The 25,252-nt window shown below is 36.4% G+C and overlaps 1 protein-coding gene across 1 annotated transcript in view; it reads right to left on the minus strand.

Moving 5' to 3' along the window:
- Positions 1 to 25,252, minus strand: part of LOC114645749 (telomerase-associated protein 1) — a 168,993-nt gene that overhangs the window by 13,506 nt on the left and 130,235 nt on the right. The window contains exons 40-52 of the mRNA XM_051923152.1: positions 24,541 to 24,685; positions 24,210 to 24,428; positions 22,431 to 22,585; positions 20,538 to 20,642; positions 20,051 to 20,158; positions 18,930 to 19,071; positions 17,872 to 17,972; positions 16,816 to 16,936; positions 13,836 to 13,966; positions 10,716 to 10,837; positions 9,983 to 10,111; positions 5,558 to 5,657; positions 1,291 to 1,387 (exon numbers count right to left, since the gene is read on the minus strand). Coding sequence (XP_051779112.1) covers positions 1,291 to 1,387; positions 5,558 to 5,657; positions 9,983 to 10,111; positions 10,716 to 10,837; positions 13,836 to 13,966; positions 16,816 to 16,936; positions 17,872 to 17,972; positions 18,930 to 19,071; positions 20,051 to 20,158; positions 20,538 to 20,642; positions 22,431 to 22,585; positions 24,210 to 24,428; positions 24,541 to 24,685 — 1,675 coding nt within the window. The remainder of the gene's footprint in view (positions 1 to 1,290; positions 1,388 to 5,557; positions 5,658 to 9,982; positions 10,112 to 10,715; positions 10,838 to 13,835; positions 13,967 to 16,815; positions 16,937 to 17,871; positions 17,973 to 18,929; positions 19,072 to 20,050; positions 20,159 to 20,537; positions 20,643 to 22,430; positions 22,586 to 24,209; positions 24,429 to 24,540; positions 24,686 to 25,252) is intronic.

Genomic DNA, 25,252 nt, shown 5'->3' on the forward strand with positions numbered 1-25,252 from the left:
ATGATGGAGATGAAGATGCTCCGATGGTCTCTTGGACTTACGAGGTGGGATCATGTCATGAACATAGACATTAGAAAAAGAATGGGAATGGCACCAATCACCTGAGAAGATGCAAAAGGCTCGATTGAGGTGATATGAACATGTCCTGCATAGAGAAGGAGTGACAGTGGCCAAGATCGCCTTTCGACTCAGTTCAGATGGCAGCAACCAAGTGGAAGACCCAAAAAGCAATGGCTTGACAGAATCAAGGAGGACATGAGACAGATTGATGTCGACACTGAAGACGCCCTAGATCAGATGAAGTGGAGGAAGGCATTGAAAGAAGCAGCCCCAGTGCTAGTGTGGGACAAACAATAGAAATGAAGAGATTCCTCTATTTTATATAACTTTAAATAGTCACAAACTAATATAATCTAAGGGAGTGTGGAGAAGTTAATTAATAAAGAACTTTTATTAGTAGTCGAAAACTGGACAGCATTTAGAATTTTTTTGCATGCACAGAATATGAAACTTAATTTATAGCAGAATAATGGATTACATGCCCTTCATAGCAGCATCTAAACCTGCTTTATCATTTAGCAGGGTTGTGGGGAAGGTGAGGCTTATCCCAGCAAACACAGGCATTGGGCATAAGGCATGAACAATCTCTTAACAGCGTGCCTGCCCATCGCAGTCCAATGATTCAACATGAGCCAATTTTAGATTATGTGTTGATGTGTGTTACTTATTTTCGGCATAAGCGTGGAGACAGTAGATACCTAAATAATCTATTGAAACAACTAAAAAAATGTTTAAGTGGATATAGATGTAACAGATTAACATGTTTGCCTGTATATAGATAGATAGATAGATAGATAGATAGATAGATAGATAGATAGATAGATAGATAGATAGATAGATAGATAGATAGATAGATAGATAGATAGATAGATAGACAGACACTTTATTAATCCCAGGGGGAAATTCACATACTCCAGCAGCAAAAAATATTAAATTAAAGGGTTTCAACTTTAACTTCACTCAAACAATAACACGTTGCAATATATTGCAGACTTGAATATCAATGCACCATATTTTTTTAAAAATTGCAATATTATAGAACTGCAACTCAGGTATCAGGTTCCTGTGGTAGCTGGTTCTTTGAGCAACACTTGAAAATGAAGACTGCTTTACTAATCAGGCACAGTCTTTTAAGATTGATGGCAACAATATCATGTCGGGTTAGGGCTTAAATTCTACCCACCAAAAGTTTAAAAACTATTCACAATGTAAATTTTGATAAAGATATACCTTTAAATGATGCGACGCATGTAATCCAAAATTGTCCTCCTGTGGAAATCATCTCCTTGCTTTTGTTAATATTGCAGAGCTTCAAGGGGTTAAAAGACTGAAAATGACAATATTTAAGAAAATCAAGTATATATTGCATATATTGAAAAACTATAACATGATAAAACTTAATTTATATACTAAGAAAAAATTATATAGGTAAACAGAGATATAAAGTTAAACAAATAGTGAAAGTGAAATAAATCTCAAGTGATTTACATAAACAAAACAAGGGCAATATAAAGTCCGATTAACATAAAAATAGGCACGTGGTCAGTTGACAATGTGGGAGAAGAAAAGAAAACTGCAGTTAATAGAATTTCAGGGGATGCCAGAGTTATTTGCATATTGTGGACCCTGAAGTCGATTAACAACGAGAGACAAAAACACCATTTTAAAATAAAAAGCAACTTCTTTATTCTTGGCGAGTTAAAGAGACTACTGCTCCCCCTCCCCCCAGCTCAGTGCCACTGGCTGGTCAGAACAGAAAGTCCGCAGTCTAACTTGGGGCCTCTCTCTACATACCTTCTTCATGTATTAAAAAAAAATATACATGGCAGTTCAATTTGAGGTTATACAGAAATTATAATAGCTTACTATTCCCTGAATTGGAATGTGTACATTGCTTCTTTCAGATAAAGAGGTTATCAGAGCACTCACAGTTTTAAGAAATAGGCTCAAATAACTTTTAGCAGGAATTCAGAAACTTTCACATTGATTTATAATATCACGGGGTGTTCTGTTAGTATTAAGAGGTCAGGATTTTCTCGTAAAAGAATGCAGGTTAGTCCCTTAAACTGTGCACAAGCTTAATTCTTTTTCTACCTAAATGAAGAACAAATCATATAGAAGTAAAAATCATATAGCTCTCTGCAGCATGATTAATACAAAATACAGTCCTTGGTATTTGTGAGTTAAATACTTATTATAGTTAATAATGTTTTTTCTTCCTCAGTTTATACAATTCATTCTTGTTTATAATGCTGAGACAAAAAATGCTGAAAGTACTAATAAACAACCAAATTATAGAAAAACAAGTATGCATTTAGAATTTTTTTTTTTGGCAAATGCAAGTCAAATTATTTGCCAATAGCTATGATTGGGAGATGGCAAACCAGTTGGAGAAAAAATCTGGACATCTCCAGCATTAGTGTGTGCTGCAGGTGAACACCTAGCTCAAGTTTTGATACACTTCTAGTATTTGTTATCAGGACCACAGTACAGGGATTAGGATGGTGAATGAAGGGTTCTACGAATTAGTAAAATTCACACTGACAAAATAATTTTGGGAGGATGTGTATTTTGTAGGTATGTCTTTTTGCAATTTTATTTTAAAACTAAGGTGATCCTTTTCTTGTTATTTCGTGTAATTAAAGGGTAGCTTCAAGACCAGGCAGTACCAAGAGATCTGCAAAATATTTTAATAGTGAGTGAAAACCCAGCATACTTTGAAACCTTTTTTGCACTAATTATAAGCAAAGGATAAGGTCTCTTTTGAAGGGGAAAAAATAACACGTTTGGCAGTGTGTGTATGTTTTGGTGGTAAAGATTACATCTGCCGGGACGCCCAGGAGGACAGGAGGAGGGCTCATTCCTCCTTCGGACCACGAGGGGGCGGCCGCCCTGGTTCCTTTAAGGGCCACGGGTGCAGGGCTTGGAAGCCCAACCCTGTAGGGGCCCGTGGTCTCCGCCAGGGGGCGCCCCCATGCCTGAAGGACCCGGAACCCCAACACTTCCGCCACACCAGGAAGTACTGGGGGGAAGAAGTTTGGGAACACCCGGAGGGCTTCCGGGAACACAGCCGGCACTTCCGCCCCACAAGGGAGTGTCTAGGGAGTGTCGGGGATCACCTGAAGCCCATCCGGGCACTTATAAAAGGGGCCGCCTCCCTGCAAAGAAGGACTGGAGTCGGGTGAGGAGTGGACAAGGTTTTGGAGGCAGGAGAGAGGAGGCGGCCTGACGAGCAGGCAGAGAGTGTGAGAGCCTGGACTTTGGGGGAGATTGGTGCTTTGGCACTGGGTTGGTGCACTTGGACATTGTAAATATAATGTGCAATAAACGTGTGACGGACTTGAATATGGTGTCCGTCTGTCTGTGTCCGGGCAGCTTATCACACCTGCTAATAATCTTCATTTAGGTTTATGTTAAGAGAATTCAAAATCTGTTGAGAGATGCTTACCAACTTAGTTTCTTAGAAAATGTAAACAATTTTATAAATACCAGATGGTCATTCAGTCCATCACTCTCATCTGCTCAGCTAATAGTCAAGTTGTCCCAATATCTTACCCAGGTATTTTCTGCTTCAACTATACACTGCTCAATTATTTGTTACAGATTACCACAATTATTACATAAAGAAGTACAGTACTGTTCTCTATCAAAAAGTGTTTTGCCATCATTTTCACATATATCTAAACATGTGATTAAATATTTATTTGGATTAAATTTACTTACCCTTGTGAAAATTTTTTTAACATATGGGTTATGTACTGTGGAGAGCAGCCCGGACACAGACAGGCAGACACCGATGGTTTACAACCACACACACGTTTATTGTACATTTTCCAAACTATTTACAACACTGCACAAACCCAGTGCCCCTGCACCAAGCACCCTCAAGTCCGGGCCTCTCAATGTCCAAGCCTTTTCTCTGCCGTCTCCACTCCTCTCCTCCGAGCTAACAAATGGAGGGAGGCGGCCCCTTTTATGTTCACCCGGATGTGCTGCAGGTGCCTCCTGATGAGCTTCTGGCGGCACTTCCTGGTGTGGCGGAAGTGCCGCACGAGCACCTGGAAGCACTTCAGGTGTCCCTGGTTTTCCTTCCCTCAGCACCCCTGGGTTTGGCGGAAGTGCTGACATCCAGGGCTTTCCAGGCGTTTGGGCGGTGCCCCTATAGGGTTGAGTTTCCATGCTCCATTCCGTTGCCCCCACACCAACCAGGGTGGCTGCCCTATCATGGTCCAGAGGAGGCGTAGTCCCTCTCCCGGTCTTCCCAGGTGTCCCGGCTGGGTACCGCCCCCAGCTGCTTGCCACAGTACTCACATAAAATTGAATAGTAATAATTGAAGTAGTTTAGCTACTTTTCTTGTCCTAGTAGGCCATGTCCCTTTAGTCCATGGATACACTTCACTCAGTCTTTTTCTGCACAGCAGCTCTGTCTTTCTTATTACAGATCTGGGTACTCTAATATCTGTTTTGTGCTACTGTGATCAGAAACGCACATGGCACTCCTGATGCTGTATCATTAGCACAACGTCCCTTAATTTCTACTTAATAGTTTTTATAATGTGGTAAAAAAAATTAAATATATGTTGCCTGGAGGAGAACAATGCTATGTCAACATAACCCCCAAAATTATTTGCATTGGTTTGTGACAACCATCTTATGTTTACAATTCATTTTGTTTTTAAAAACTTTCTGTACAACACTTTGCACCTGTCTACATAAAACTGCTTTGAAGAGGGATTTGTAAAGGTTTAAAAATTTCTAAAGGATATTCAGCACTTTTGTTTTTACTGCATCATTAGAGTTTGTGATCCATCAAACAGTGGTACCATCTGCAATAAGTAAACAGTCTGTCAGAATCAATATTATTCTTCTTCTTTCAGCTGCTCCCGATAGGATCGATTCAAATGACAAAAAGCAACAGCCTTAGCACAGACCTCTTGGTTACTATACTGGTGACGTCATCCTATGTGGATCAGTCTTATCATATCTGAAATTAACTTTTTGATTTCAATTAACTGAAATTAACCTTTTTGACTTGAAGGAAAATAAAAGAATTTAAAAGAAGTATAATAAAATTTTGCTTAAAATATTAATTATTTTATAAAAGATCGATATAACCATTATAGCTTTAAAAGTATTGTGATACTACTGTGTTTTTGTTTTTTTTTAATCAAAATCAGAGTCAAATTAGAAACTTTGCAATATCAGATATACCTTCCAAATGAAATAATTGCTGAAAAAATTTGTTGTCATTGGTTTATAATTAACAATGTATTAATTTCACCACTACTAAAAAAAATCAAATCAGGGTCAAACAATATTTTTACATTTTTGATAGCATTGAAGTTCATCTGATTCTTCAACTTCAAATTCTTTACACATGGTGCCTGTTTGTACTTTACAAACATATACTGCATCACACCTTTTCAAACCTTTGAAGTCAATGCTTCCCCTTTTCAAAATATGGAAAAAATTAGGAAAGTCTGAAAGTGGCACTTACTATGAATTTAAGAACGAGGTCTTTGTCATATTGTACAGCAATCAAGATCTTCTTCTCAGTTTTTCGTAGGAACCCAATAATATAAGGAGCATCATTCCAGCTTTTAGGGAAAGAAAAAAAAATCTTAGTGCTTAACATTATACTGCATTGAAAACCTTGTTCTGTATTTGTATTAAAAATTGTTTGTGGTCAACATTATTTTTTGCTCTTTTGTTTAATACATTTAGACTTTTTAAAAAATTTTCTACACACAAACACTTTAAATAAAACACTAAACATTCAATTGAAGGCAGCTTTGACCATGTTTTAGTGCAACCAGATGCTAAATTAAATGTTCATTTTAGTTTGTAACTGAACTTTATGCTTACTTTTACTTCTTGCTTTCTTCACTGTGAATTTAGACTGAACCACACTGCTAAATTTAACAGATCTTAGCCACATATTAATTGTCAGACACTGGTTCTTAAGTGGTCACTCACTAATAAGTGTCTAATGTACCAGTCAGTGTCAGACTATTTTTTTAAACAAATTTGAAATAGCAATTAACTTACACTAAAAGAGCTCAGGTAAAAATGTCAAAAGCAAATGCCTTCTTTGAAAGAAATTATATTTCCACCTCTTTGCTAGGCTGCATTTAAAATGTCCATAAAATAAAAAATATATATTAGAAAGCTACTTAAGAGAAACACCAAAGACACAAAATACAGTTAGAAAAGAAATGCACATAGTGCAGGCTTATTTAGAAGTCCTTAATCCAGAGACAGAAATGACTGGTTTAAAAACCATTATCTGGTAACTTCCATCCAAATTTCCAAAAAGATCACATAATAATTAATAATCTATCTATTATATAAAAAAATCTTGGGTCGAGATGCGATCATCTCGAAGAAACACTTTGAAGTCCCGCAAGACTTCCTGCAGGCCACGCCTTACTTACAAACAATTACTTGGAGACACTTTAACGTCCTTCGAGACAAGTAAGTGAGACAAAAGGGCAGCTGCTGTACAGGCTTTTAAATGATCGATGCGCAGCGTGACATGCAGATCACGCAGCATGACAGCATGTGGTATAGCGGGTCCACAGCTCCCGTTCTAAGGCCAGTTTTAAAATAAATAATCACCGCGCTCGTGGCTTAGCGAGGGAGAGTGGTGGTGTGTGGCCAAAGTGGTTCCTGAGGAGTTCGTGATGTGGGCGTTTCTCACCTAAGTGCACAGGTGAGAAACGGTCCACATCCGTAATTGTTCCCAGGAGCTGCTGATTGCCGCGACTACCACGTTCCCCTTCATAAATAGAAGCGCGAGTAGGCTAAAGAAAAAAAAAGAAGGAAGAAGAAAGACTGAAAGAAGCAGAGGTCGCAGGAGAAGGCAGGAAGCAGTGGAGAGACAGAGAGAGCGAGTGAAGTTGGGCTGACACCCGGGAGTAGTCGTAGTGGTCGCTCCCGCTGAGTTATAGTGAAGAGCGGGAGTGACCAGAAGGCAAATGACTCTCCGCATAAGGCAGTGGGAGTCAGGACTTGGGGTGTATATTCCTCAGCGTGGGCACCCTGGTTGCTGTGGAACCCAAGTCGCTGTCTGGAGGAGCCTACCGGAGCCAGGGGTCGGTGAGGCAATCCAATCAGCTGAAGCAAGCAGAGAGAAGGTCAGCTGCATGTAGGGTGACTCCCCTGTTGAGAAGCCCAGATGGAAGAAGCAGGGGAGCCGCCAGAGAAAAGGAGACACCAGGCTTGTTTTGTTTTAAAAGACTGCTTTCTGCATTACTAGGGGGCTCCGCCCCCTGCTCGCTTCGCTCGCCAACCCCTGGTGTTGGGAATGACAAAGAGCGTGATGTATGAATGAGATATAGAATAGTGTGACGGTGTAGATGATGCAAATAGAAAGCAAACAATGAAGTGTGTGGCACAGTGTTACGGTTTATTTGAAAATTTCTTTGTACACGCCGTTTAAGTGTAAAAGGTAATTCCAGCTCAGAACTTGTAAGGTCATTTAAGATGGTTATTGTTGTGATCAGAGTCAAGTTTGTCAGAGCTTAGAAAGAGTTGTGTCTTTCCAGGAAGTAATGGAATGACTTGGGTATTAATGTTTTCCATATTAATATTTTTTGGACATAATATAGTGCGTTGTGTTAAAAGGGGCATTTGGTCTAATGAGATTGCTGTTCCAAATGTCTCTGTAACTAAGTTGTCGCAGATAAAGGCTTGAGGAATTGTAATAATATGTGCCTGAAGTCCAGCTGTATTGGTGAGTGTACCATCTCTCAGTTGTAATAAGCAATTGTTATGATCTGGTTCTGGACATCGTATCTTTTTTACTAACTGTATCTTTTGAAAGCAATGCCAATTGTCTGCGTATTTTAAGGTGCACTGAACAATAGCTGAGTGCATGGCATCTGGAAGAATAGCTAATCACTGTCTAAAATCTCCTCCTCATAAAAGTACCTTTCCTTCAAATCGAATATTATTATTCATAAACGTTTGTAGAAGTTTATGAATGGTGTTGAGTAAGTGACTTCATGCCATTGAACATTCATCAATAAACAACATTTTTTCAAGACGGATGTCACGTGCAGTGCCACCGTTAATGTTCATAGTGGATACCGATTTGTGCATATTTGCGTTGTTGATTTGTTTCAGGGTGCACTGTTCCAATGCGATGCAGTATTTGTGCACATATGCGAAAGTAGTATGGGCCATTGCCTTTTGGTGGCCTGATATTTACTCCGGTATATGCAAAAGCAAATGAACCATTGTAGGATCTAATGCAGTTCATAAAGTTTTTACTTTTAGGTACATCGTTAGTTAGAAGCTTTAGTTGAGCTTTGCGTTTTTGGAGTCGAGACATTTTTTCTTTTAGAAATATGGATAAGTAATAAGGAGTATTGCACTCACTGTTAATATGGAGCCTTTTCTGCGGTTGAACGGTTAATAGTGCCTTATTGTAATGAGATCCACCTATGCTGCATAGCCGTCTATTTTGTTGTTTCTTTCGTTTTCGTGTGTTTGTTCCTGTTATCCTTTCCTTTTCGTTTTGTACCCGTGACCGTGTATTCATGACTTGTTTCTTTCTCAGCATGCGAAATATGGATAAGTAATAAGAAGGATCGCAGTCACTGTTAATATGTTTCTTTTTCTGTAGTTGAACAGTTAATAGTGCTTTATTGTAAGGAGATCCACCAATGCTGACACCTATGCTGTCTAGTGTGAAGGTGTTGATGTTCACTTTAGAATATGTGGCTTTGGGTGTCACTTCTTATGGATGTGTATGGGGGGGGTTGAGGATTGTTGTCGCGCGAGCGTCTTCTTTCTTTTTGTGTTCCTGTGTCTTGTTGAATCTCCCTCTTTGTGTGTGTCCCGTCCCTTGCTTGAAGGGTCTGTGGGGTGGTTTTGTGTTCTTTTTTTTGTGTTCCATGGGCTTGTTGAATCCCCCTCTTGGTGTGTGTCCCGTCCGGTGCCTGTAGGGGGGGGGGGGGGGGGGGGTGCCTTGCTGTTGTGCGCGAGCCTCTTTTTTTTTTTTTTTTTTTTTTTTTGGGGTCTAGTTTCGTGTGCAATGTGTTTCGTGCTTTGCTTGCGTTTGAATACTTTTTTATGTGCCGTTTCCTTTTTTCGGTGCTCTTTGCGCCTCATTTCTCAATTTTTCCTGTGCTCACTCCTTTTTTCTGTGGTCTTGTCCGCCTCTCGCGGCCCCTCATCCGCCTCTCTCGCCCTCTTCTATCCGCCTTTCTCGGCTCCTCAGCCGACCCTCGCGGACTCTTTTTGCGCCTGCGCAGTACGTCTTTTTGCAGCTACGGCCCATTGCCGGATGTGCCTGCGTCCATCATCCGGTTTAGCATTCTCGGTTAGTAATATGGATTTTAACCTCGTTGTTTTAAAGATTTTTTCTAATGGATTTTAACCTCCACTCTTTACTTTTGTTTTATGGATTATTTATTTAATGAAGACTTTTTTGGAAGACACTGCACTTTATTTATTTGAACACTGTTTCTTTTTGATTGTAGTTTTAAATAAATGCACTTTGTACTTTTTATACCATCCCCTTGCTCCATTGTTGTGCCTCACTGCGAGCTAATCAGTAACATTACTGATGTTGCAGGGTTCAAGGGCTCCCAGACAGAAGATGGTAGCATGGGGTCAAACCCGCATCGTGACACAGCAGCAGCTGTTGTACAGGCTTTTAAATTATAGACGTGCAGCATAACATGCAGTTCACGCAGCTAGGTAGCAGCTAGCCAGCAGCTGATCCATCCGCATTTCCTTAGTGTGCGTTCAACTAGGGTTCACAGCGTGAACGGCAGAGACGCAAAGAGGCTAGCATGAAGCGCGCCCCTGGGGATGGGGATTGTGGGGTGTGTGAGCCAAATGAGTAGGGGGCACAGCCCACTAGTAATAAAAATAATAGCAAAAAAAAAAATGAAAGTGAAAATATTATTACTCAGTAGTGCATTTCTCTTGGTCAGGAAGGGATACAATACTTCCGTCAGCACAGCCACCAAGCAGTTTTGGGCCTTGGGTAAGACAAATCACTGATGAGCTGACTCTTGTAGATGTCACTAGGTTTACCCTTGAAGAAGAACAAAAAAAAAATCCTGAAAAATTATAAATAGTAAAAATTGCAGATTTTTGTGTTCAGGATTGGTTTAATGAAGCACATTTTTATATTTGGGTACATAATTAAAAAGTAAACATTTGAAACCAAAATATTATTTAGCATTTTCCCCAACACTGACCTGCTTAATACATTTTAATTCTTAACAAAATTGCATAATCAAATTTATTTTAAATTACTTCATACAAAACTTTAACATTATTCTTTAAGCTATCAAAAGAATGTACTTATTTCAGCAAGAACTACGACAATTACTTTGCTAAACATAAGACAGCAGTATAAGGCTGGAATTGTAAACCATAATACAATCACCTCTGTAATGTAATAAATTTAATCTTTAACTTAAATGTCTGTGCAGATTCAGGACATAAATATGAAAATGGCATATTTGTGATATTCCTGGATCACTTTATTAAATAAGAATAAATATTAAGAATGTTGATTATAACCCAATGTACCACACACTTTCCATGAGAAAACCCAACAAAAACACTAATTTCAATAATCTTATTCAAAGAACCTATGTGTGTAATAATTAAAAGTACACTTTTATACTTACGATATGGAGTTATTTGGAGGACAGTGGTTAATGTTCCATACAGAAACAGTATAGTCAGAACACGCTACAGTAAACTTTGACTCAGACTGAAATATAACAGCATTCACTGGGCACTTGCTCACCTACAATGTAAAATAATGGTGAGCCTGTGAACTTCACAATTTCATTAAGCACTGATAACTAAAAAAAAACAAATGTTATTTTTTCAAGAAATTATTATTTCTATCTACTGATTTGGTAGTACTCTTTTTTTGATGTTGCTGCTTTATTATTATTTTTTTTAAATCTGAAAGCAAAGCAAATTTTTAAAAGATTACCAACAAGCGACTAACACCAAAAACTGCACTGGATTATCTCTTACTTGTACAGTCTTTTACATCACAGTGTTCACACTATTGTGCAAAACAAGCAGGTTAAAAAAAATGAAAAAGCAGGGATGTAAAGCATCCATTTTATTAAACTACACTTTCATTTATATCCTTCAAGTTATAACTAAGTAATTGTACACCCCGCACACAATACTATGTTTTAATTTAAAAATACAGACATTTCAGTGAGGATGGGTGAAAAGATACCTGAAAAACCCATTACACTCTGGTTGGTTTGTGCTTATTAGATGGTCTTTCAGGGATTGGATTCTGCTCATTGTAACATCTCATTCCCTGAAAAATACTGAGACCTAATGGGCATAGAAAAGTTGCTTTCAGAAGCGCTTGTTATGCTGCTTACCTGTAAGCATCTAAATTGTGATCTGTACACAGAAAATGACTTGTAAAGTGTACATTAGGCATTGACCTTCAAAAAAATCAATTTGGAATCAATGTTTGTTTTATCTTTTATGCAGTTGACTTTACATTAGTTTAAGTTATGCGTTATTTTTAAAAATATAAATCAGTAATGTTCAAAAAATATGGCTGTCACAAAAGTAGTATTTTACAGTATACATTGGTGTTGATTTTATGTGCATTTTGCACCTGTTTTGGACTGATTTTTGACTTTTATTGAGTTTTGAGAGGGTTTTTTTTTTAAATATAAATATGGAATAGATATAGAAGTATGAGATATACTGTATAAGATATATATATATATATAGATAGATAGAGATATGTATCTATTATATTAAAAAATCTTGGGTCAAGACATGACCTTCTCGGAAAGACACTTTGAAGTCCCGCGAGAACAACCAATTTAAAACAAGATCACGGACATCTAACCTCTTAGTTGTTGGAAAGCTTTTGGCAGACACACTTCATGTGCTCTCAGCGATTAAAAATTGTATACATTCTAGATGGCACGTCAACGACTAAGCGAAGAAGAAAGAGCAGCGTGTCGAAAAGAGACCCAAATGCGTCGGAGAGAATAGAAGGCAAAAAAGAATGCAAAAAAGAACACACATGGATGCATGCGTGAGCACACACACACACATGAGCGGACACACATGTATGCACACAAACACATGCACACACACCCAAACACATACACAAGTGTACACACACATGTGCAACTTGCACAAAGAGTATTATTGTTCTATTTTGCATTCTTTTTTGCCTTGTTTTAAATTGGCTGTTCTCGCGGGATGTTAATGTGTCTTTCCGAGAAGGTCCAATCGGGGTCAGAAATAAAAAACTTCATAAAGACATCAAAAAAACGCTGGCACGATACACATGCAGAGCAGGTTACAGATTATAAAAGCAGTTGAATTTGAAAGGCTCAAAAAAACGTTGCCGTGATACACATGCAGAGCAAGTTAAAGAATATGAAAGTAGCAAAATTCGAAAATATCAAAAAAAAAAGAAAGTAAAGATCGCATCAGCACAAACAAACGGAAATTATTACTCAGTGAAATAACGGAACAGCAAAAAGAGATCGAATATATGGACATGGGTTATATGTCAGAAGTATGTAGATATTATAAGGCTTTAAAGTTTAAGTTGGAGACTTGTAGATTGTATAATTCATGTTGCCATCAGGAAAAAGTAGTGTTGCCTTCCAATGAAGAGGTGTATCTGCGAGAATTAAAAGATTTGTTGTTTGGTGAAAATTAAATTCACAAACACTACAGGCAAAATATCTGAGTCTACAATAATCTTTTCACGTTCGCATCTTTCAATGCTCAAAACGTAGATTTACAGAATAATGGACCATACGCTATGAGAATCTGTGGTCCCGCAACAATTAAAGTTACGACAAGTTTAATTTCGAAGAAACCACAATTCGGTCAGGTGTATATTTATGATCACGGAGAAACGATGCAACATAGAATCAAAAGAGTATGTAACAATTCCCATGAAAATAACAATCTCTTTAAATTGTATATCCGGTTAACCAAACCTGGGGGTGGGCGAGCGAAGCAAAGCATGTGTCACTGTCTTGTACCAAAGGGGAGACACGGACTCCAAAGGCATCAAGAAAACCAACTTTTTTCCAATCAAAACAGGAACAGTCAGGGTTTTTACTCAGACGAGAGCTACCACTTTAATACACACAGGCACTGCAAACAAGCAGTGATGGAGCTAGGTCAATGGCCTGTTACATTGTTCCTCACATCAACCACTGGCCAACAAGTGCTTACTTGGCAAGGCTGCAAACCTGTTGTTGCCTTGGCGACTGATAAGAAATCTCTGCCTCAATTAACAGAGTTTATAGGTATAAATATATATTCAGATAGATAGATAGATAGATAGATAGATAGATAGATAGATAGATAGATAGATAGATAGATAGATAGATAGATAGATAGATAGATAGATAGATAGATAGATAGATAGATAGATAGATAGATAAACTTTTTTTTACAAATAAAGCAGTGTTACCTTAAGTGACTAGCTCAGAACCATAGAAATGCATTCAAAGAAGGATTTGAACTACCAACCTTAAAAACATTCAGAAGGGTGAATTTTAAAATGATGCAGAGTGGGCTTATCTGATGTGAATTCAAAGTTAAATGAAACATTTGTTGTGGTTTTAAATATAGTGGGGCAGCATAGGTATTAGCTAAACAAACTTGCTTGATGGATTAAATGGTTTCCTCTCGTTTGTGAAATTTCTTATATCCGTATTTATGTAGTTATGTCTAGTATAAGATATTCAATTAAAAAAAAAAACAAAAAACTTTCTTACCTGCAACCTCTGAACTAAAGAGTTGTGGTGCCACACAAACAGTTCCCCAGTGCTGTTTCCTGACAACATTATTTCTCCCGATGGAGAGAAGGAACATATTTTGACAGCTCCCTTGTGCACAGCAGATGGAACTATATTAAAAAAAAATACATGACATAATTCATATGAAATGTTATGTGGCTATTTAGTATTTTATCACTGATCCATAAGATTAAGATAATCACGTATAAATTGTCATGTTTTTGATAAAAAATTACACCTTTTTTATCAAGATACCATTAATTTAACTTAAAAATATGGCCAAGACATTTTTAGTGTTGGTAATGGTTGTTACAGTTTAAAATGACTGATTTTTAATTTATTATTTATTCACATATGACTGCAAAGCCCCATTTTCGGCACACATTCCTTCAGGGTCCTAATGGTCAACTCTCTAAGCTTACCCTTTATTAGTCATTTTAACTGGTTATTACAGAACCTGTGTAATAGCATTAGCACCATTAAAAACCTGTTACTCCATTCATTTGGGTTACAAGGTACTAGCATTCCTAAAGTTGAACTCTGGGTTCAAAAATAGCCAAAATGAAACAGCTTTCTCTATAAACATATCATGGAGGGCAGAAGGCAACTGGATCAATCTAGGATAGAAAAAGAAGGGAAAGACTCAGATGTACAACTGCATAAGAGGATAAAAACATCAAGAATATGTAGTGTGACGAATAAATGCATTACTGGTCCTCAGTTGAATTCTTCCTTAAAAACACACTAAATACTAGTCCCATCTGCAACAGAGTAAAGATTATACCAGGATGCTGACTATAATACAGTTTTCCAGACATCATCTATCCAATATCTCTGTTCTTTTGCCCATGTTAGCCTTTTCTTTTTTGTTTGCCAGTTTCACATATGGCCTTTTTTTTGAAACTCTGCCTCTAAATCCAGCATCCCAAAGTCATCTTTTTACTGTTGCATATGACACTGGTATTTTGCCAGACACGCTGAGTTCTATCTACCTATCTAGTGTGTATTTAAGAAAAGGCCAACTAAAGATTTGTAAGGCATTTGTTTCTCAAGATGCACTCTCTGATGCCCTTATCCTATTATGTAGTTGTGCATTTTGGCCTTCTCTTTCTTTCTCTTTCCTGGTTTAGTCCAGTTTGCCCTTTACTCTTAAGACAATAATAGACAACTTTGTATAAAATCTGGATTTTCTTCTCAATCTGTCACATGGAAAAACCTTCATCATGCAGAAAACAACAGATAAATATGTTTCTTGATAATGCTGTTTCATTTGGCCATTCTGAAATACAGAACTTAACTTTAGTAATGCCAGTTCCTTGAAACTCAAAGAAAAGCAATGTACTTGCTTTATTGAACACAATAACAGGTTTCAGCAGTGTTAATGCAATTACAAAGGTGCCTCTATTAACCAGTTATCATTTAAACATAACTAGTAATGGATAGGCTATGGAAATTGACCACTGGGACACTAAAAGAATGGAAACTTAAAATGGGGCTTTGCAGTGAAATGTGAATAATAAACTAAAAATCAGTCATCTCAAGCAGTAATAGCCATTAAAAACACTAGAAATGTCTTGACTATATTTTGAAATCAATTTAATGGTAATTTGATAAACAAAAAAAAAATATCATTATCTTATGAAAAGTAAGAAAATTTCTGGGTGATTCCAAACTTTTGACCAGTAGTGTATATACAAACACGCACAGTTACATGAAAAAGAAAGTACACTTACACCCTCATTCAGACCAGTGTAATATTTGTTTAACCACACATGATGCAAAATTATCTATCCTCTAGTCAAGCAGAAACATCTTGATGAAGTTATAAGTGCACTAATGAAAAGTTTATTTTAAGGTATTATCACCATGGGTAATTTTAATTGATGCTCAAATGCTTACTTGCTAATATTCTGTACTGTAGTTTCAGTACCTGTTTAATAATAGTATCTGGAGGAAAGTAAATAAGGGCATTTAAAATTAAAGCAAACTCTCTGCAAAGATAGATGGAGAACTATTTTATCAATAAAAGTTCCAAATCAAGTGAACAACAGCTAGTCGTACTTACTGCACATGAATACATAAAGGCAGCAGTTGAATGAAAAGTAGGTAAGACATACTGCTGCATAAGATTATTCAGTATTCCTTTCTGAATAGGTTTCCAGGTTTCCATAAGTATTAAAACACAACAGTCTTTTAATTCACAGTTTGTTCATAACTTTTATCTTGAGGCAAAGAATCTTTAGCTTCATTCACATGGAGGTCTAGGGTGATTAGCCAGGTCAACTTTTTTGTTTTATGCTATAGCCCTACAGACTTTCCTTCGTTTGGAATAAAATATATGTACTGTATATATAGTCAAAGTACCAAGAACAAAAACAGAGCAAGGTGAAAATGAGAAACACATTTAGTGAATGTAAAAGGAAACCAAATTAATTCTGTTGGTAAATCATGCTGGTAGACTTGAGGAGGACTGATTCAACTCCAAATTGATTAGACAGTATAAGCCCAGTGGCGAACCTCCAGGGAAGAAGGGTGAATTTATATCAGTAAATTTTATATCCTAAGACAGCTTTATATGAACTAAACAAATTACGAATTGTAGGGAGTTCTGAGTTGGCATTAACAAGAAAGAGGAGAATGATGTCAATCTATAGAGGTATTTGTTGGGGGCACTATACATAGTAATGGGGGTCATGTATTCCAATCTATGAAGAGAAAAGGCATGATGATCATGAGATAGATTGAACAGAAGCGAGTAAAAGGACAACTTTGTCTGGAAAGGGAAAGAGACATTAGAATTTTAAGAATGACAGCTGATAAGGAAGAATTGACTTTGCTTTAGTTGTGCTCATAAATTCTGTACTAAATCACAACGTATCCAAAACTCAACACAAAAAGGTCCAGTTTATGTGACCAAATGCATCTAAAATATATTCTTCTCTGAAGTAAAGACACTTACTTTGCTCTTTTGGTAGTTGCCATATTCTAAGGGTCTGGTCATCTGAAACTGTGACAAAGCTTTCTTTTCCTTGGGCTGCAGCAAGGACTGCACCACTGTGACCATTTAATATGTTCATGTGCTGAAAGGGACATAAATAAAAAAGACAGTAAATTATTAAAAAAAAAAAAAAATTCTCAGAAAGGTTTCAAAATAATCATTGTTAAAATATGCGTCAAGGAATCACCTGTCTCAATTATATTCACACTAACCAGTAGTTCTGTACCCATATTGCTGGTCCCTATTGATTTTATGGTATTTTGTCTTCACTCAAAATAATAGGAAAAAAAACAGATAGATAGATAGATAGATAGATAGATAGATAGATAGATAGATAGATAGATAGATAGATAGATAGATAGATAGATAGATAGATAGATAGATACTTTATTAATCCCAATGGGAAATTCACATTCTCCAGCAGCAGCATACTGATACAATAAACAAAAAACACTGATACAGTATCTAAAATTTAGCAAAAATATACAAAGCTGCTGAGTGTATTGTCAATTTTTTTTTCAAAAACCTGAAGCCTTTAACAGACACTGTTAGTTGGAGCTCTTCCTAATACTGCCTTACATAGTTTAGGTTTCGGCTGCTTTTGGTATTATGGAATAATATCATTTCTAGTATGACAAAGCCAAGGACAGGCCATGTGGTGCATGTTCATTAGCACACACAAATAAGAATTTCAGAACACTCTGTACATGAGACATTAATGACACTATACACCTATATCAATATCAATTTCTAGTTTTGTGAGTAAGTTCAGAAGTCATTCAGAAAACAAAACACAAACTTTTCAATAAAGAACCAAACAGGAGAAGGGAATACTGCAGAGGTGAACCTAGGATCAAGTGTTATGAGGTAGCCTCACAACTCATTGCCATACAAAAAGATATGCAGCTATCATTATACATTTTTAAGTTTCAGTTAATGCTGAACAGCTATGCATACAGCATTGCATTTTTTCCTGTTGTTTTAAAATAAAAATGTGTTTTATGCCAGAATTTGTACCACTAGAGGTTGCCAGAATTTTACTGTTCCATCAGCACTAGCCGTAGCTAACCACATATCTTCGGATGTCAGTTCTCGATTTTCATACTGATGTGCTTGTTCTGAAAGGAAATGGGGAAAAAAGGCAGTTATGTAATCAATAGGGAGACTGGGTTTCTCTTCAGCTCTCTTCTTGCCTCTGAGTGCTTTTCTATATTTAATCTTTATATATAATGCAAAGTTAATTGATTGATTGACTGATTCACACCATTTCCTGTCCAGTTAAGAAGCTCAGAAAGAACATTTCAATATATCAATATTTAGTGATAACACTCAAATTAGAAAATGTTACACAGAAAAGAAAATGACCTAATCTGTGTTTTTTATTTGTCAATAATAATATGTAACAAGTGTGGTATTCTAAGGAATGGGTTCCTTTCTTATCTCAGCAGCACTGTGAGTACTCAGAGAAATGTTGCTACTCGGTGTATACAAAACAAAGAAAGGTACAGAAGTGATGGAAGAGTACACAATGAGAGGTACAGGAAGGGGAACAGAAATATAGCAGGAAGTTCTTTCCTCCTGTCAGCTTAAATTCTACTTCAGTTTATGGTAGATATTTGACAGGGAGAGGGGTTAGTTTGTGGAGTTTTAGGAAATTTAATGTAGGGGAAAGCAGACTTGGGATCAAATCCAGCAGATAGGGTACCTAGAGTCTGGTAATCAAATATGTTGGAGCAAAATTAGTGCTAATTATATATTTTTTTAGTTTTGCTTTACAATCTTATCATCACCCCCTTTAGAAAGGAACTTACTATATGTTTATTATATTTAGTTTATTTAACAGTAAATATGCACTGGCAGGAAACAAAACATACTTCATAATTTTGTTTAGTGTATATGTCTAGAGTTTACCAATTATGAAATGATGCTTAATGAAAGTGAAGTTCTCCAAAGTTTATATTAACTTAGAATTTTAAAAATAGTTTGTCATTAATAATAATAATAATAATTCATTACATTTATATAGCGCTTTTCTCAGATAAAAGAGAAGACTTTTCTTCCAAAACTATGTTTACCTGAGGGCTTTTTCCATCTGGAGGTGGAGAATGCACAATGATTTATTCTGGCTGCATGTGCTGAAATTTGAGTGATGTCATGTCCAGTTAATTTCCAAACTCGAATTATTCCATCATCTCCTGATGAAATGACATATTCATTCTGGGAACAGAAGTACAGAAATAAAATGAAAATGGAATAACTTAAGAAATAAACTAATAAACTATTATTTTCATTAAGTTACTGAGCCAAAATACCTTTTTTGCTTTATAATATATAATCATTTTTACTGTCAATATGAAAAAGGAGTAAGTGGGTTTGATAAAGGATATGATTATGGAAAATATTTGCAGAATTATGCTTACTAAAACACAGTAGAAAAAAAACTATATATATATATATATATATATATATATATATATAAGAAGAAATGTATTTTATAAGAAACTGCATACAAAATGCATTGCTTTTACATTCTCAAAGATGTTGCACAGCTAACATTATCATTACCAAGGGGATTCAAACAAAAAATGTTCTAATTTGTATTATTACTTGATTTCATATGTCAAGTATTGCCTTATAACTAGACAGGACTTATTTATACTGAAATAAGAATTCTCAACATTTTTAAAGTGGGGCAATTAAAGAGAAAATAGAGAAGCACACAATTTCTGCTATATGTATCTTCATGCCATACGGAAAGGATTATGAGGATTTTTAAAAAGACACTTTGCTTTTCACATTTGTGACATGTGTCCTGTAGTCACTTTTTGTACCATCCTTTCTACGTTTATGTGGAGTGTAATTTGTAAAAATTGGACAAAAAGGACGGATAAGAGATAAAAGCCCTTTTAAAGAATCATAGGATGTTTTCTTACCTAATGGTTATTTAATATTGAACTTTTATCAGTATTTGAGACCCTAACAGTTTGGAGAACATTTTGCTGTTTTGACAAATTTTAGGAAATTATTGTGAAAAAATCACTTTAATGGTCTGGTTACACATAGCATATATAATAGTGTACTGGACTTATGTGTATCTGTGTGCAAAAGATACATTTTATATCTATACATAAATAAACCATTCATTTGTTAAAACAGATGTGTTTCATTTTAAACCAAGAATAAGATACGGACATACCATTAAACCGACAGAGCTCACTGCTGTACTATGTCCTAAATACTCATTCAAACATTTTCCAGACAGAGGATCCCAAACACAAACTCTGCAGTCATTAGAAGAAGTGACCTGTATAAAAGTCAACAAATGGATTTTTGTTGTTAACAAATTGAATAACCTCTACTGAGTACTTAGTTACAAATTTTTCATAGCATACTTAAATTTACAGTATCACAGAATGTGATAAAATATCATAAACACTACATTTGCAGAATGCTACAGTCAATCCAATTTTGTCTGTTTTCCATTTTTTCACTATTATCCCCAAAGAATAACTGCTCATTTAAAAGCTCCTGTAACAGACCACTGAGCTTATATAGGTATATTTCTGAGTGAATTTATATCAGAGATTTTAATGGGGATAGATTATTCCTGTTTTGAATTGAAACTTAAAATTATGGTGAAGCTTTTCACTTTAATCCAGGTTATAAATTATTTCAGATCTTACCACAGCTTGTTGACCCCAAACACATCCTGTGATCCAGTTTGTATGACAGTGCTTAAAAGATCTCAGAATTTTAGGTGAACTCTTGATATCCCAAAAAATAAGGCTCTAAGGAGTATAAGAAACAATATAGTGGAAAAAAATATTTTTACCATATTCGGTAAGTAAAATTACTAATAAAAATAGAGGTAAGTATTCTAACAATCATATTCAAATTTGCCTTCTCAACCAAACAAGAGATGGCAAAAATGGACAGTAAAGGAAAATTAGTTGCTTTATTACCATCACAAAGGTAACTAATGCAAGCATATAAAACATGTAAAAACGTTTATAATAACTGATAATGGCATAAACTGTAGAACATACACTTTACTATAAAATATAAAACATAAAAAATGCAATACTGTGATGAATAAAATGTATGTTACTCCACAGTCCTTAAATACTGACTTTGATATTACTGTTCTGGAAGATACTGGAGCAGTACTGGAGTGATATTCCTGTTCTGGAAGGGGCAGAACACAGTTTTACTGTAAAAACTGAGTACATGGCAAACTTCCCAAGTCTCTTGCAATTCCTTCAATTCTATGAGAATCCCACAAATTACTGTCTCCTCTGTCACTTCAATAAGTGATGCAACATCTCCTAGAAAATAACGACCCCCCCACCACTAATAAAGGAATCATTTGGAAACCACTCCTTGCTCACAAAAGTGGTTCATAATCTCCAAGAAACTAAAAGCTTTTGTTGCTGCTGCTGACACCTCTGGTCAAACTGAATTTAACACTTTTTTTTTCCTGGGTCTTTATTGCCTGTTGTGGGACATGGTTGGGTCAGATGTCAGACCCTTACAATACATGGACAAATACCCAGGGATGGCTGTACAGTAGCTGTGGCCATAGCTGTAACGTCACACAATAATTCCTGGTAAAGTGGGAATGTATCATAAACATTATGTCAATTCCAAACCAAAGCTTTGCACACTAAATGCTATGAATAAGAGCATCAGCATTTATGTGGAATAAACTAATATTATTAGTTAGGAGGTATCTTGGTCCAAATCAAACAAACTGTACAGTTGTGAACAGTATCTTAATGACCTGTTAACGACACATTTCAGCTGCCTAACTGTCCCACCTCACTCATATTACATCCTGCCCATCCTCCTTCTAACAAAAAGGGGTATTTTGATTTTTTTTTTTTTAAAAGTGTTATGACTTGTAAAGTAAACTAGCAGACGGGCCAAATATGAACTATGGTTATGCGATTAAGTGAAGGACAAACACACATTTAGCTGTTCTCCCCTGGTAACAATAGGCAGCAAAAACTTCGAAACTGGTGCAAATCCTATCTGACTTATCCAAACAATATAAGAAAAACATTCTCCCAGAAATCAGAACAATCTCCCACTAATTCCTATTTTCTCCCCGAAACCAACCCCAACTGAACCCTGGCAAATTAATAAATTTTTTTATACTTGTTTCCACATATATATGTTACAAGAGAAGAGTTATATTCCAATATTTAAAAATACATTGCTTTAAACAAAGAATAGTTCAATCACAATTACTACTGTATAATCTAGAAAGGGCTAACATGTATTAATCTTAAATGACATTACAAACCCAATGCAGCAGCTTATTAGTAACAAAAGACCATCATGTTAAATTTCCTCATATTGATTAATACAACAGGAATTAAGCAGAAACACTCAAAGAAGCCCAGAAGACACTAATGGTTTTTGCCAGATATGTAGAATACTATAAAGCTGTTTTACCTATAGGTTTATTCCTTTGGTATTAAATCTTAATATGTAAAGAGTTTCACTCTTTCAAAACTCACTGTTTAATACAACATTGTTGAAAAAAGGCTAAATAAATAAAACAGGCATCTTACCATGTCTTTACTTCCAGTTACAAGCTCACTTCCACTTGGACTGAATGACAGGCAGGTAACCCCTGCAGAATGTCCGTTTAATACGGCAACTGGTTTTTTACTACAAGAAGTACTTTTTAGATCTTGCATTGACCACAGAATCACAGAAGAGTCGTCTAATAAAGAAAAACACAACATTTAAAAAAAAAAATGTTTTGAGTAAAGCAAAAAAAATGAATTACTTATGACCACTAACACCAAATTATTAATTAACATTTAAAAAAAAAAATTGAGTTTGCAAAACATACAAAGTCTAAAAAAAAATCTTGTTTGCATACAAATCTAGCTAATCATTGCTGGAATTCACTTCTTGCATGTACTGACACTTTACATTTTCTAAATATGAGAAAATATTAGCACTATATAATGTACTGATCTTAACATAGATAACATTTCTAATGTAAATGTTTTATACAAATTACAAAAGGTAGATACAGTAATCCCTCCTCCATCGCGGGGGTTGCGTTCCAGAGCCACCCGCGAAATAAGAAAATCCGCAAAGTAGAAACCATATGTTTATATGGTTATTTTTATATTGTCATGCTTGGGTCACAGATTTGCGCAGAAACACAGGAGGTTGTAGAGAGACAGGAACGTTATTCAAACACTGCAAACAAACATTTGTCTCTTTTTCAAAAGTTTAAACTGTGCTCCATGACAAGACAGAGATGACAGTTCCATCTCACAATTAAAAGAATGCAAACATATCTTCCTCTTCAAAGGAGTGCGTGTCAGGAGCACAGAATGTCACACAGATAGAGAAAACAATCTCTAGCAAACAAATCAATAGGGCTGTTTGGCTTTTAAGTATGCGAAGCACCGCGGCACAAAGCTGTTGAAGGCGGCAGCTCACACCCCCTCCGTCAGGAGCAGGGAGAGAGAGAGAGAGAGACAGAGTTTGTTTTTCAGTCAAAAATCAATACGTGCCCTTCGAGCTTTTAAGTATGCGAAGCACTGTGCAGCATGTCGTTTCAGGAAGCAGCTGCACAAAAGATAGCAACGTGAAGATAATCTTTCAGCATTTTTAGACGAGCGTCCGTATCGTCTAGGTGTGCGAACAGCCCCCCTGCTCAATCCCCCTACATCAGGATCAGAGAAAGTCAGCGCAAGAGAAAGAGAAAAGTAAGCTGGGTAGCTTCTCAGCCATCTGCCAATAGCGTCCCTTGTATGAAATCAACTGGGCAAACCAACTGAGGAAGCATGTACCAGAAATTAAAAGACCCATTGTCCGCAGAAATCCGTGAACTAGCAAAAAATCCGCGATATATATTTAAATATGCTTACATATAAAATCCGCGATGGAGTGAAGCCGCGAAAGGCGAAGCGCGATATAGCGAGGGATTACTGTATTGCCCACCTCTTTAGTATATAAATCTGGTTATATGAACTATTCTACAGAACTGTACATGCAGAAGGACAAATACACAAACAAATGAAAGGACAACACGAATTCACAAAAAAGCAACACAATCCATCTATATCTGAACTTTTGCTATACTCTGAGATGAAGTACTCTGTTGAAAAAAGTGCAAAGTAAAGATCCCGGCTACATGTAGGTGTTTAAAATAAAGTAAAAAATTTCATTTACACTTTCTAATCTGTATAAACCTGGTAAGTCTCAGAAGACATCACAAAGGCAAAAATCTTAAGAATCTACAATCAGGCTATATTAAGATGTACGACTCCTTTAATATGCTGAATAAGAAGTTCTGATTTTTTTTAAACAACAGTAATGGTTACCTGAAGCAGATGCTACAAAATATTCAGATTTTGCTAAAGCAAGGATAGGCCCATGATGATCATTCAGGAAACATTTGCACTCCATATTAGGTCTTGTCTCAAGAGTCCATAAACGTAATATGCAATCACTGCTTCCAGAAAGGAGAAGTCTTTCCTGCTCTAACCAAATCACACAAGATACTGAAATGTTTGGATCTTTGCATTCCCATATGACATTGCCTGTTGAAAAACACAAAAATGATACATATGTAAAGTTAAAAAAAGACATACAGTAAAAATTCCAAAAAACACAGTTAAATAGTTAAGATTAATTATAAAATATTTCACAGACCTGAGTAGATGTGATGGATTCTAATTCCATTACTGTGGAGACCAACAGCAATATATTCACTACTTATGTCCACAAAGAGAGCTGGAGAATCAGAAGATGCCAGCTGTCCAATATTCTGTCCAGGATGTCCAGACCATACACGTACCTGAACCCAGAAACACATAACTTTTGTTTATCCCCCTTTATGTATGTTAGTAATGAAAATTATGCTTTGTTTCAAATTTATTACTATCGCTGTGGCAACCCCTAATGGGTGCAGTCGAAATAATAATAATAAGAAGAATGAAACCAAGCAAATAGAAAGATATGATCAAAATGCACAGCATTCATTCTAAACTCCATAATTGTCAGAGTTAATACTGGGATGTGTGAGTCCCTGTCTTGCATCCCAAAAATGAGGCTGAGTCTCAGTACTTTAGCAAAACCAGCTTTATTCAGCTTGAAACAGGAACAGCACGGTTACTTATCGCAGAGGGATCTACCACTCTCCTATACACAGACACAGCAAACGGGCAGGGTTGGGGCCAGGACAGTGGCCAAGTTATACTGTTCCCTGCACTAATAATGTTCCTTGCATCACCCATTGGCGACAGGCACTTAAAGCATGGCAGCGATTGGCCTGTAGTTGTTTCGGCGGTGCTATGCTGTGGCACTGCGAACCTGCGGATGCCTTGGCAATGGACAAGCAGTCCTCAATAGACGCGGCAATCGC

This window comes from Erpetoichthys calabaricus, chromosome 2 (genome assembly GCF_900747795.2).
Source record: "Erpetoichthys calabaricus chromosome 2, fErpCal1.3, whole genome shotgun sequence".
Lineage (NCBI taxonomy): Eukaryota > Metazoa > Chordata > Cladistia > Polypteriformes > Polypteridae > Erpetoichthys > Erpetoichthys calabaricus.